The 14,672-nt window shown below is 37.5% G+C and overlaps 1 protein-coding gene across 1 annotated transcript in view; it reads right to left on the bottom strand.

The window, feature by feature from the left end:
* Window positions 1–14,672, bottom strand: part of LOC106963968 (cell adhesion molecule 2-like) — a gene marked incomplete at its 3' end in the record, with an annotated part of 59,698 nt that overhangs the window by 30,057 nt on the left and 14,969 nt on the right. The window contains exon 2 of the mRNA XM_015059169.1: window positions 10,716–10,865. Coding sequence (XP_014914655.1) covers window positions 10,716–10,865 — 150 coding nt within the window. The remainder of the gene's footprint in view (window positions 1–10,715; window positions 10,866–14,672) is intronic.

The following is a 14,672-nucleotide window of genomic DNA, read 5'->3' as shown; positions in this document are numbered from 1 at the left end:
GTGTTGTTTTGATGAGTGGATGATGAGCTCCAAGTCTTTGACCAGAAGCCCTCCGCCACCTATATCATTAAATTCTTCCACTGACTTTTTAAATAAGATTCAAGTTCAGAAAATGCCAACAGTGGGTGTGGAAGGAATCCAAGAAGAACCACATTTTTCTGAGAGAAAAGATGTGACAATAGAAATTATTCGCTTTCTGGGTAAAACATAAATTCCCAATTGAATGTAGACAAAGACAATGACTTCTGAAAGTGCTAAACACACTAAGGAGTCCAAAATTAGAATAGTAACAAAAAATGTGAGACCACCTGTAATTAAAAAAAATAAATAAATAAATCAAGCTGGAGCAGAACTGGACCTTGCAACATAAGAATGAAAAAAGATACCATTAAATCCACCAAGGACTTTGTGAGTTGAAGCCCAGATCTAGATCTCAGTGAGATGCTGTGGGATGACTTGAAACAGGCATTACATGCAAGAAACCCCTCAAACATCTCACAGTAAAACTTTCCTTAGGCCATTTTCCTTAGAGACTGGCAAATGGCAACAACAAGTGTCTTACTGATGTTATTTCAACCAAAGTGGGTCAGACTAGTAAATAGGTGATAGGCTGGCTATTTTAACAGTTTGCTTAGGCTTGGGGGTTGACAGACCGTTTTCTATATGCCAGTAAAGACTGAAGACTTTAAATATACATTAAAATAATAAGAACTGAAGACTCACATGCTTTTAGCACATTGGGCTTTCATGTGAACACTGTAAGTAAAAGCAAACAGGGCCTTAGCAGTATAACCTCTGCTCCACACTCTGCAAAGTGAAAGGTTGGGTATTGACAGAGCAGCCAGAAAGGAGGAAAGCATCCGTTGCTATTCATCAGCAACTGCAGCAGTCTGCCATCCATTACAAACCATTAGCACTAACAGTCTTCAGTGTTTTCATGAAGGATAGTGTTGTTGTCAACATCAAAGAATAGCACATTTGTATTTGACAGATTATTTACTGGATGTACAACCATATTTTCTGCTCAATGAGCTCCAGCTTTTGTCTCTTATAAAGATGGACGGAAAGTAAAGATGCATTTGTTAACATCAAAGTCTGATTTGTCTCTCCAACAAATGGCCAATACACCTTTGTAGATTCTGTTGCTTGCAAAGTACATAGATCTTGGTATTTACATGCATTAAGAAAGAGCCATATATTAAACATTTAAGTGCATAAATCTTATCAACTCAAAGCACCTCAAGACTCGACAGGTACAAGTTTGCCAAAGTGGTTTCACTTTTCTTCAAAAGCCTGTGGATGCACAAAGATTTTCCATCTAATTACAAGTGCTGATGACTGCTGGCTCCGTTAAAGTTTCCCTGAATGCAGCCAACTCCGATCAGATAGCAGCGTGTAAACGACCGCGACACCAAAGCCACACGATGCTCTTTTCCCAAACAGAAATGGACAGAACAGAGAGGGCAAGTGTCAGCTATCTCTTTTTAAAAATCTGCTGAGGGTGAGAACAGAGGCACAACGTTGAAAGGGGAAACAACTGAGACTAAAGGAAGCTGCAAAGAGAGAAGGTCAGAGATGGCTCGTTTCCTTTAAATTAGAAGTGACATTTTTATTCCTATGGAACATGTTCAGTGAACTGGCAGCCTCACTGATGCTAACTGTAATGATACAAACATGCTGTATAGGATATTAAGATACAATCATTGCTGAGAAGGTAATGAAAACAAAGCGTGAACAGTAACCAACAGTCTGTTTCCTCTGTGTACATCTAAAATCCCTAATGTTGGTTTTGACTCAGAAAGAGCCAGAAAGTTATACTCTTCCTTGTCTCTTAATTGCATTATTTCTTATCTTAAAAGAGATTCAATTAATTGAATGTACAAAAACAATTACTTTGCAATGTCATTTTTTTTCTTTACCACCTAAGCATTGCTGCTGTACATTTTGCCCCCTACATCTGACACATTGTTTTAAATAATCTCATGGTCAATGGAGAGTGCATACACCAGCACAAAGTAGTACGTGCAAACTTACAATCTGCTCTGCCTGCGAGCAATAAAACCATCTTAACAAATACAAAATGTGACCTGTTTAAAATGTCTGAAAATTCCTAAAGATGATTTGTAAGATAAATAAGCAAATTTACAGCAGATCTTCTTGTAATAGATTTCAATTGTGTAAACTTAATTTTCTTTTTTTCTTATAAACAAAGAAAGATGTTTAAGCTGTTGTTACAAGGTTTTCCTTCCTAACTTGTTGGTGTTAAGAAATACCAATATTTATACAGGTTTAAATATGAGGACGTTTAGAACATTTTGTGGACCATCAAGGCCTGTCAGGTTTTTGAAGAGCTTGCTCATAATGCAGCTCCATCTTTCATTGTTTCTGTGTGTGCATTAGGCTTCAGAGAAGTCATGATTCATCTATATCAGTACAGACTACTTTGCTTCTGTCATCATTAGTGCATTTATTATTATTATTATTATTATTATTATTATTATTATTATTATTATTATTATTATTGCCAAACAAATACCACTTGAGTCAATAATAAAGTAAGGGTGTTTCCATGTAAATCTGCCGTTACATCTGTAAGTCAATGCCAGACTCTAGAGTAGTTTTAGAGTTTATCTTCCATTGTCAGTGAAATAAAAGGGCTGTTAACAATATTGTAATGAGGTATTACTTTAAAATACAAAAAAACAATTACTTATTAAATTATCACTATGCAAGCTTAGCCTTTTTAGCCCTTATTTTTTGTCACATGTCTATACATTTAAATTGGATACTTATCAATCAGTCTTCCGCAAAAACTCTGTCCTTGTTATTAAAATATAGAAAAATGGTTCTAAGCATGTGTGTGTGTTGGGTGTTAATTACATTTCTACATCTGGCTTGTACAGACATGAATAACAAATGCATGCACAATGCAGTCATGACTCCTTTTCTGTCAAACATATTTGCACACTTCCCTCCATTCTTTTATAATCTCTCTTTCTTTTCCCATCTGCCCTTTCCTTTCCAGCTTTCTCCCATGTCCCTCCTCCCCGTCCCTTCATCTATCTAGGGACAGCGTGCATTAGGACAGAACCTTGGCAGGTGTTTGCTCATTCAAGTGACACAGTTTTATAATGAGAAAAGTGCAAATTTCAAAATATACATTCAGCTGTCTCTGTTTGGATGCGGACGCTCTCTTTCCCTTGTCAACAACCCATCTCGGCATTGAATTTGTCTGCGCGTGTACGCATGTGTGTGTTTGTAAGAGAGATAGAAGGAGAGCAAAGCAAACAGAAACAATCCTCACTGAATAGTTTCATATGCATTCTGTAGCTTGAGTCGTTCCTCAACCTCCTTTACCTGTTGTACGTTGCTGAGATAAAGCAGGCTGTGTGATATGTAAAATGTGCCATTCTCCATACGGTAATTGGCTTGCAGAGATTTTTCTTTCCTGTGACAGAGATGATTTTCTTTCATCAGTCTCTCCCTGCCGTGTGGAGTTCAGTGGGACACCGTCACCAGCCCCACTTCATTAAGTCCTTGTGAGAAGCAGGTCACTGAGGAGACAGCTTTTGCCCATCAACTCAATAGTATTTTTTTTAGCATTTTTTTTTTTTCTCCTGAGCTCAAGACTGCAGCAGGAGACCAGATGCCTTGGTCTACAAAGTAAAGAACATTTCGGAGGGGGAATTCAGAGGCTTGCAAAATAATTCATACTCATTTAACTTCTCATACTTGGCCCCAATACAGTCTTAGCCTTTAATATATTTTAGTTTGATACTGTGGGATAGATGAACATAAAATAATACAAATTTGAAGTGGAAGGAAAATTACACGTATCTTTTACAATAAAAAAAGTTAATATTTAGCAGGGTTGCAATTATATTTGTGTAAGTCTGTTTACCACTTCATCTACCAACTGTATTATTTTGACCATTTTCCTTTGTAAAAGGATTCAAGTTCAGACAGATTGGATGGAGAACATATGCAAACATCAATCTCCACTAATTGGCACTGATTCTAAACCGCATTTAGGCCTGGACTTTAACTGGGCCATTCTACCACATAGGAATGTTTTTATCAAAACCATTTGTACTTTGTAGCGCAGCATATTTAGCACTGTTCAACTGCACCAGTTTACAGACAACTGCAGCCTGTAAAATTGTTTTCATCAGGATTACCCTGCATTTAGATTAAAACCATCTGACTTAGCTTCCCTATCCTTCCTGAAAAAAACCACACCACACCAAGATGTGGTTACCAGCATGTTTCACAGTTGGGATGGTATATTTGGGGTGATGTGCCACACAAAGCTTTTGCACATATTCATAAAAGTTTGTCTTTTTGACCAGAAGACCTTCTTCCACAAAAGGTTTCTTTTTAGCTCTGTGCTCTCTTCCCAGTGAGACAGATTAAGCCAGTGTCTAAAAGCAGGAAAATATTCCTGTTTATCTAAGGAAGATCCCTGTGAGTGATTAAGTAGTTGTACTAATGCACGCAATACTAACTGGATCTGTTGCTTTATTTGAAGATGCAACCTCTAACCTGCTTTGTAGTACAAACAGAGCTGACATTTGCCTGACACCAGATTTTCTGATTTGCAAGATACAACATAAGCAACACATTCACAGACCTTTTCTTTTAGTAATTATAATGTCTGTTTGGATGAGCACAATGAAAACGCAAATAAGAAGATCTAGTGTATTTCTTTCTTTTTAATGAAAAAGTAACTGTTTCATTCAGACAAAGACATTCCCCAAATAGAAACGGCACAGAAGCAATCTCAAGGTCAAAAAAAGTTTCTTCTATAGGTGATAAAAGCTTTTGCAAGCTCTCTCATAAAATGCATCTTTAATTCCTCTCCTTTATCCCACCAACGCCTACATCTCGTCTCATTTTTCTTTTTTTTTTTCTTTTTTTTTTCACCACTCATGTTTTATGGTCCTTGTCTTGAAGAGAGGTGTCTTGTAGGGGATCTTTGGAGATTTACAGTCAAGTGTTTTTCTATCAGAGAGAACCCCATACCAATCCTCAGGCCGATAGGAAAGGATGTTTCACCAAGGCACTATTCCAAGAAGGAGAAATGAAAGTCAGTGGTCTAAAAAAATTTTTTGCCCCCTGCTAAGATTATGTTCCGAGAGAAACTTCTGTTATCTGCTTAATAAGAAAAAAGTCTGCCAGTTTTTCCTTATTTTGGTATTTACTTTGGAAAACTTTTAAAGCCTATCCTCTAAATTGCTCAGGCATGGATCCACTGAATGCAGCGAAGCTTTCAAGGACTCATGGTGGAAGGCTGGAATGCTTGACATTCCACGTGCACACATGTATGCGTGCACTTACCAACCTACACACATATACGCGCATGCTCACACAACCACAAACAGGCAGAAAATTGATTTAGACAGCTGAATATTTGACATCTAAGGACTTGAATGGTTTCATATTCAGCAGCTCAGGGGGCCAAAAATCGAGCAATTGGCCCTTAGCTGTTCACCCATAACACTAATCTTAATGTTTAAACAGATTCAATCAATCTGCAGATGGCATGATGCATACTGGCAGAGATGACCGCAAGTGGAGCACAGAGGGCATTTTAGATTTTTTTTCCAACACCATTAACACATTATTGCTATTTTTAATTTACATTTTTATTATACAGCAGAACCAATTATTTTCATAGGATTCAAATAAAAAACCTAAAGTAACATAAACCTTGGTAAACCTTTTGAATCAGATCTTGTACTGTCATTGCGGTGAGAGTGCATTGAAAGAGCTGTTTGGATGCATTCATTTTTGGATTAAATCTAGATGCACCATTTTTCAATATCTATCTTAGTAAAGTTCAAACTGTTCAGATAAAAGGTGAAAGTAGAGTTGATCATGTGAATAAACTATTTTTACTAAAAAAAAAAATATATATATATTATTTGTCATGGACAGGGAAACCACTTTTATGTGTATTATCCCGATATGCCATGAGAGGATTTACCGGTATTTTTTATGATTATTTTTTCCACTGTTTCGCTATGTTTGTGTCATAATGAGACAGTGGGTGATATTTGTTTTTTGTAAATATCTCTTTACTTTGTGATTATAAATCATAACATTTAATTGTGCTACAATAAATGTAATTGATATTTCTTAAGTATTAATGAATAGTTATTTCTTTTCACAATAACTGCATTTTGATACTACATAAATAATTAAAAGTACTATCTATTAAAAAAAAAGTTTTTACATGATTCATTTCGTTGTCTATGTCTGAGGGATGGTAAAGTAATAAATCTTGGAATTTATTACTTTACCATCCCAAAATAAAATATTTTGTTATGATGACGATGTTTGACGAAAGGATTGATAGAAAATGTTCTTGTTTGCTGGAATAAAAGTGATCGTGGCAGATTCTCGCCGTTTTCAGCAGTTGAACCTCTTTGCCGATGTTCTGCATTCAACTCCTCCATTTGTGGTCCGTCATATTTCCAGTTTATTGGGATGTAGCAAAAGCTGTACCTACCAAAGCAGCAGACCTCATCACTGTTTTATTTATTACATCTGTAACCTCTCAAGGCAAAATAAGTTGTTTCAAAATGCAACCCCTTAAATGGTAAATACATATGAACTAATTTACAACCCAGCCAGCCTCTTGAAGGCAGAGGTGGACAGCTAACTGAGGCTGGAAAAAAAAAAAAAAGAATAAGACAGACTGAAAATGAAAATACAGATGTCAGTGTTAAAAGAGTAATCATGTGAATAAATGGACAGCAAATTACTGTAGCTAAGCTGAATAAGTAATTTCAGTGTCACACCTCAGCTGGTGCTCAAACATGATGGGTCTACTAAATGGGTCTGTAAATTTAGCCTGAAAAGTAATTAAACATAGGCTCTTTCTAGAATAAGAATATTGAAGAAATTCTAATTATGCCTCATTGGAAAATTTCTCCAGCCAGGAAATAAAGCTATTATCAAGTCCTGAATTACATGAAACCAAAAGAGCAATTTGTAACGAGATATTAGCCTCTTTTGAATCTTATAAAAGAGAGAATCCCTTTTGCCCAGCGCTCATCTCCCTCGGTCTGTCAAAGCCCAGCTTAAGTTCCTCAGTGGAGAGTGATGGAAAGGACAAAATTGGCTGCTTTTGGGACAATGACTTATTTGAAATTCAAACAACTCTCTCCACAGACAGCGCCTTTGAGAGGATGGGAGACAAGAGGAATCTCTTTCATCCGACTAAATGACTTAGAGGTGGGTCTGAGCCCTGACATTAAACAACAACAGCCGTAAAACTGGCACACTCAAAGAGCTGTAATGTAGACAGTTGTGCGAGTTTGTGTTTGAAAAAACAATATGCTTATACTGATGCTCTACGGGGCACTATGCAGCACAAACAGCGGTTGCATGTGTTTTTACTTTGCAATATGAAACATGCCAATGCACCCAGTACTGTAGAGTCAACAGAAGGCTGAATCTTATGATAAACTCAATAAAGTAAAATTAATTGTCACCAAGACAATCTTTTGTTTTTCACATCGTTGCATGTTTGACACAAATGATTCACAACAGGCACAACACAACAGCAATAAACAACACCATACATCCAATGTTGTACATAAAACAGTTGTGATCTTATTTAAAGGGGTCTGTCGTTAAGGGATGTAATTATGTAATGAATCAGGTTTCTTCCATATGGGCCACTGTCCTGTACCTACATCCTGCGGGCAGTGTGGCTAGATGTTCATTAAGTAGGTGTGGGAGTTCCTGTTCTATTGAAATGACCTTGCCTTGTGGCGTTGTTATTAAGTACAGTGGGGTTGGGCGTGGGAAGACATTATTTTTGCAGCAGTCGTGGTCGCCTTTGTGAGCTTGGTTGGTTTTTAACAAGAGATCATGTGGAAAAACCACGGCAAGCTCTTTCAATTTACTGATGTTCAATAGGCACTGATCAAATGCAGGTGAGCTGTCTTATGCTACTCCAAGGTGGGTGGCAGACCAGTTCAGCACTAGGAACCAAACAATAATTTCAAAATTAGCTTCATGACACATTGCTTGCTGGAACAGTTTTTGTCTTAGTCCTTAGTTCTTAGTCTTAGTCCCTAAGTCATTTGTGAAACACCAGAGTCTATTTTTACAAGTCTCCTCTGTCCTCCTGCATATTGAATGGGGTCCATTTGCACAGGAACAGCTTTTTAATGCATCTTCAGTTTTTATTTTAAAAAAGTGTTTTTCTATCAGATAATTTTTTTTACAAAGTCCATTGCAATGTGGAACTTTTATGCAATAACAACAATTTCTACTTCACCCATGAAGTTATTAACAGCTACCAATAACACATCAAATGTTCATTTTTATGACAAAAGAAATATTACATGTTTGCTACACTGCAAAAGCAAAGAAACTTTTCAATTGCTACAGAGGGAAATATGCAGAAACTTGGTGAGTTTGGATGGTGTTTTCGAGCAGCTTGGCCTAATCCCCCATCTTCTTCCTCCCAACAGACAGCAAAGAAAATTAATCTGAAATCTCATGTGCTCAAAGGCGCTTGCAGCTGAGACTGCGTTCTCTTCTCACATCGCCTGTGGCACTTTTGAAAACATTCATAATCTCTATGCTCCCATCACCATGTGCATCTGAACTCACCATGATCAGAAAGAGAACCCCCCAAAGAACTTACACACACACACACACACGCAGACATAAATACATCACCATCCCAAAAAAGGAGCATTACAGTTCTGGAATCTCAGTACTATCCCCTTTGCTATTCTGATAATACAAGAGTCCTTGGCAAGTTTTTCATTTTCAATCTCAGAGCTCAGCACTGGAAATGCCATGAAATAGACCCCCAAGCTCGACCCCTGGTGTGATATGGAATAACCTGCAGAGAACATCAACTGTCGAATTTGATGTTCAATGGAGCTTTTTAGTGCCGCATTTTAAGAAAAGAGGCATGTAAGTGAAAATGTGAACCAAAATGCTTTCCAGCTGCATGCGTTCGCTGCCAATATGCAAAAGATCCACACCAGCAATGACACAGTTGGACACAATCAGAAACATGCGAAATGGACACACACATGGAACTGGACGAGGAAGCCCAGCGGGCTGCAGGATAATGGAAGAAGACTGTGTAAATCCCATACGTGCTTAATCCAGACACTTATAAGAGAGTGTGATTCATACTCTATTACACTCAACTAATACAGCTGAGACACGCACAGGGCACAATTATTTCAGCTGCTATGACCTGACAAAATAAGTGCCATGAATTCCATTTATGAGGACTTTACTAAGAAGGTGTGAAAGGTCAAAAATAAACCCTTTTTACCTATTAGCCACTAAATTGCTGGTTGCTTCCAGTCACATCTGCACTTTGCTTGTGTGTCACTTTGAAGGGTATTTGTCAGGTAATGGAGCAAGGTTATTACTGAATTGCAGAGTTTTTAGGATGTTATCTGGTAATTATTACACACAGTGCATTATCTGCAAATACACCTGGTAACATAAGTATTGTTAAGCCAGTATTTGTGTTGGAAATGCTTTGGTCAGGATTTGTTTTGGTCCTTTCTTGTGATTTTGTTTGGGATGAATACATCTTCTAGAAATTATAGCATGTTTAAGAGGGAAAAAAAAATACTTTCATTTGGAACCAAAAGATGAATAAAAAAAAACCCAGAGAAGAAATGAAAATTAAAATTCTTTACGCTTGGAAGAAGTCTACGAAATGAGACTTTTTACTTAATTTTATTTTTTAATATTGTGTTGACCTCTTCTATTTGGAAAGCAGACCTACTCAAAATTTTGGAAACAGCAGGGACCAACCGTTCCAACCAATTTAATGCCAAACACAAAATCTGTAATTTAATAATTATAGCAACATATTTCACTGCTCAATGCACTGCTTATCTGATTTGGATTTTATTATTTAAACTAGAATATGTTACTGTTATTGTGTGGGATGTCCTGATGATCCAATGTCTAACGACACTTTAAATTTCAGATTATTGTTTTATTTTTATTCAAATAAAAATAAAACATAGTTTTGTGAGTTCAGCTTTTAAAACACAGTCAACCTTCAGACTGATTGAGGATAAAACGTCAGAAATCTGATGGAAGCCATTAAAGCTGCTCTTGGCATCTTCACAAATGTGCTCCAATAAACAATTCCTACTTTGAGATAAAATGGGTCATGCACAAAAAAGAAACACTGAACTCCCTACATTGCTCATGGCAGGTTAAACCCCCTGCTGGTTTCTCTGCTCTGCGCGAACAAGTCAGAAACAGAGATGGTCATATCAGTTCTCACCCTCAACTGCTCTTCACCTGGGTATTTCTGCATGCTTCAGTGTTTATCTCGCTCTCTCTCGTTCTATATCTCCATTGCTCCCTCTCTCTCTTTCATTCTCTCTCTCCATGTAAGATTTAAGGATAAGCTATGGATAATAATAGCCTCACATCATCTATCACCAGATGAAAGGCTTTACAGATTTTTAAAGGCATGTGTGTTTTTGTCTGGACTGCAATACCCCTGTTGTGAAAATAGAGAACACACCAGAAAACACAAACAGTAAAATTGGGGGACTGGCGCTTTGTTCCAGTGACAAGCACACATGAAAAAGAAAGGATTATTTTGTCAGTTTATCTGCCAACACAAGCCTACATTAAAACAGGGAATGCTCTGCGCCTCTCATGTGGGTGTCAATGTGTGTTGCGAGTCCTCAACTCACCTTTCTTGTCCCCAAAAAAAAGGGTCTGCTGTGCTGGGTTCGACCACTGGAGGGAGGTGTTGTCATTATACTCCACGCGGCAGGTCAGGTTTGCCATTAGGCCCTCCGTCACGGTGACATTTTGAACCAGAGGATACTGACCACTGATACCTGCAACATGACACACCGAGAAAGAGGAGATGAAGATGATTTGGGAAAGAGAGAGACAGAAGTAGACAACACATTTATGAAGGCTTAAGTTGAAGGGGTGCATTGCTGTTAAAATGCATTGAATTCAGTTGAGGAATGATGAGTGAATAAATTCAAACATGTGCATCATATATGCATCTTAAAGCTTAGAAATATCTACAGAGCCTCACAGGAGAAATTTTTCCTCCAAAACCTTTTAAATTTTTCACTTTTGCAATCAGAAAATTTCTATGTACTCTATTAGGATGTTATGTGAAAGGCTAAGTAGTGTGTTATTGTGAGGTGCAATATGAAAGAATACATATTTTTGGCATTATTTTTACATACCGGTCTGGAATTGTGTTGTGTGCATTTGCAATCAACCCCCTGAGTTCATTATTTGTACAATCATCTTTAGCTGCAATTACAGCTGCTAGTCTCTCCCAGCTTTTGCACATTTAGAGAGTGCAATTGTTACCCATTATTATCTGCAAAAAATAGCTCATGCTTACTCACAATGAATAGAGATAATGTGTAAATATCAACCTTCAAGTCTTGCCACAGAACATCAACTAGATTTGGGTCTCGACTTTGACTGGGCCATTCCAACACACGGACATGCTTTCTTCTGAACCATATCATCGTCGCACTGTCTACGTATTCAGGGTCAATGTTCTATTGGAAGGTGAGCCATCATCCTAATCCAAAGGGTTTTGCAGCCCAGAGGAGAACTGCCCTACAGTTAGCGAAATCCACCTTTCCATTTACGCTGATCACTTCCCCCGTCTCTGAGGAATAAAAGCATCTCAACTGGATACGGCTGCTACCACCATGTTTCCCCGTAGGGACGGAGTAATCATGGTGATGTGCAGGGTAAGTTTTCCACCTCACATAGCATTTAATATGCATTAAATGCAATCAGATTTTATAAGTGAATCAAAAAAATTGTCGACCGAGTCTCTGACCAGTCTACCCTTTTCCTTGATCTTCATGATGTTTCTTCACTAATCTTCTAATATGTGAAGCTTGTGCAGAATAGATGCATTTATACTGAGGTAAGTATACAACTAGGTAGTCTCATTACTACTTAAGTTTTATCAGAAAGCTCTGGATGGTTTTGTCTCTAAAAATATAAATAATGTTGAATACAGATACTGCACATCACTTTTCTTCCTCTTGAAAAATTATGTAAAAATGTGTGTGTATCATTCGAGGGGAATGGTTTAGGGTGATAACCCTAAACCCTAAGTTAACTTAAGAAGAGATCAAAGCATAAGAATACTGCAGTTTATCTCTAGAACAGTTTAAAAAAGGTGCAAATTTGGCGTACATTTGGCTTATTTGGCTTTGGCTATAAAAAATAAATAATTAAAGGCTTAAGACCCTAATTACAAAGCAAACGCTCAGGGAGGCCGGTCAGTGATTATGGTGTGCTAAATTGGACCCAAATGTTGAACACACAGGGGGTGTTTAGCCAGAAGTATTGAAACCTTAGCTACAGTGAAAAGGACCAATTAAAAAGCTGTCCTCAGTGGACTTGAGCGGATGCTGATGTGTGTTAATGCGTGCATCCAGTGAGCGAAAAGCTGCCGGCAAGTCAAATTATACATTTCATCCGTGACCTCAAAGCTGAACCAAATTCGTTTTCAGTACCACGGACGAGGCGCTGTTGTGACTGGCTGTCAGCGGTTACCTTCTAGTTGTCAGGACCCTGGACAGCTCACAGAGTTGTCCGAGTCTGTGTACTTTGGTACGAGTATACATTTGTGAGCGGGAAACAAGTGAACAGTAATGATCATACATCTATCCCTGGTGCCATCCGCAGAGGTACGATGTTAAAAAAAAATTGTGAGAATGAAGGTTTTCAGGGGGAAGAAACTGAATGATGCACATGGAAAAAGAGATTCACTTTTGGAAGAAAAAAAAAATACTTCCAAAAAAGGCAGTTTTAAACTGATAATGAATGTCCCTGTATGAATCAGTATGATCTGCAATTTTTTCTGGTTTCTTCACAGAAGGTAATTTATTGCGCAGGTGAGATAAACTAACCCTCAAACTGTGTTTGCCTTCTGGGTTAGCGGGTGAGTCAAGCCCTATCAAAGAAGCCGTGGGGGAGGACAAGCAAGGAGGAGAGACGAAGAGGTGAAAGAAAGGAAAGAGAGGGAGAGGTAAGTCAAGGAGCATGGGTCATTTCCAGTGTTGATTAAGGCCTCCCGAGGTTAATCATGCGTGTGAGAGATAGAGAGGGAAGAAGAGATAAATGGAGGAAAAATGGATCTCAGCTATAGGAAGAATATGTTTTATTCATGGAAGTTTTGTATGAAGCATTATCTGTCAATTTAAAATACTTCTGCAACTGCCTGCATGTTTTTTTTTTGAAAACTTATCTTTAAATCACTTACCTTTTTTATATAATTTATCACTCATGCACTTGGATAACACAGTGATGGGTCTAATGCATTTTAGCTTCTTTTTGCTGGCCTCAAATGAAGTTAGTAGTTAACCTCTGTACTGAATAACAACATTAAGTGAGATTTTGAATGCAAAGAAAGTGTTTTGTAAAATACCACTGAAGCCCAGGGGACATGTAAGCATCTAAAATCAAACACCTAAAATCACAGGACAGTGGTCCGATTTGATCTGCTTTTTATTAACATAACCTATAGGGATTCAACTGGCACTGGAAAAATGTTGTGCATAATTTCAGGGAAATGGTTCTCTACTCAAAATGTTCCGTTTTAAATATATAACAGATACAAGAAATGAAAGAATGACTCGTCTTGTTCTCCCCACAGCACACCAGCAAACTCACCCTCACAATATGACTATTTGGCTGCAAATGTTCCCATCTCTCCTGCTGCTGTTTCATAGCCAGTGGTATTGAAGTTAGAAATGAGTCAGCACTAAAAGGTACACATGAACTCAGTTTTCAGCGTCGTCAAAGCTGGAACTGTATGGGTTTGACTGCATTAGAAAATCTTAAAATGTCCTGTCCAAATATTCAATTGAATATGTTTTTAGCTTTTAATGTTAATGAAGAACCTTTAATACCCAACCCTAACCAAACTGACTGTTTGGAATTCGCAGTCAAGTAAGGTGACCATTGATAAGAACTGAAATCAAATTTAATCCTGTGCTGTATAATATTTTATAGTATTGTTTTTATGCTGCTTATGGAATATGTTGGATATGGAAATATCACAGATAAGGAAAGGTTCCTCCTTGACAAGGAAATACACACAGGGAGTGTTTACAATTACTAATGTTAACTGTGCTAGCTGCTAATGGAAGATGGTAAAGACAAGTTAATAATATACTAATCTTTTCATTTTTTTTTAAATATATTGGTAAAACCCACAATACACTGAATGCTTTATAACACGTTGTGACATCATCAACATGTTATAAATATTATAAATATGAATAACAATAGCCACTACCAACAGGAAAGCTGGAATAATATATTGTTAATTATAGAGTCAAAATCAGAAGCAGCATGTGAATAGTAGTAATCTGCCAAACTTTTAATCTTCTTGAAGTGTACATAATTTAGTTTTTCTGTAAGAGTTTTCCACTGGTCCATCTGTAAAGTCAACTATTGTCGCTGCAGTATACGTGGCAGTACTTAAAAGAGGAGTTTCTGGTCAACTAAAAGGTTCCTGAAAGCTTTTGACTACATTACATTTATAATGTAATTAGTAAGAATCAGGAACAAAGTGCTTTGCTAAATCTTCTTTCAATCCCCCCTCCTTCCTATTTCCCCCCCTTTGGCCCCTGGACAAAAAAAAA

The sequence above is a fragment of the Poecilia latipinna genome, unplaced genomic scaffold (genome assembly GCF_001443285.1).
Source record: "Poecilia latipinna isolate Pla-1442-1.1 unplaced genomic scaffold, P_latipinna-1.0 Scaffold1607, whole genome shotgun sequence".
Taxonomy (NCBI): Eukaryota; Metazoa; Chordata; class Actinopteri; order Cyprinodontiformes; family Poeciliidae; genus Poecilia; species Poecilia latipinna.
This window is presented reverse-complemented; position numbering and strand designations above follow the sequence as displayed.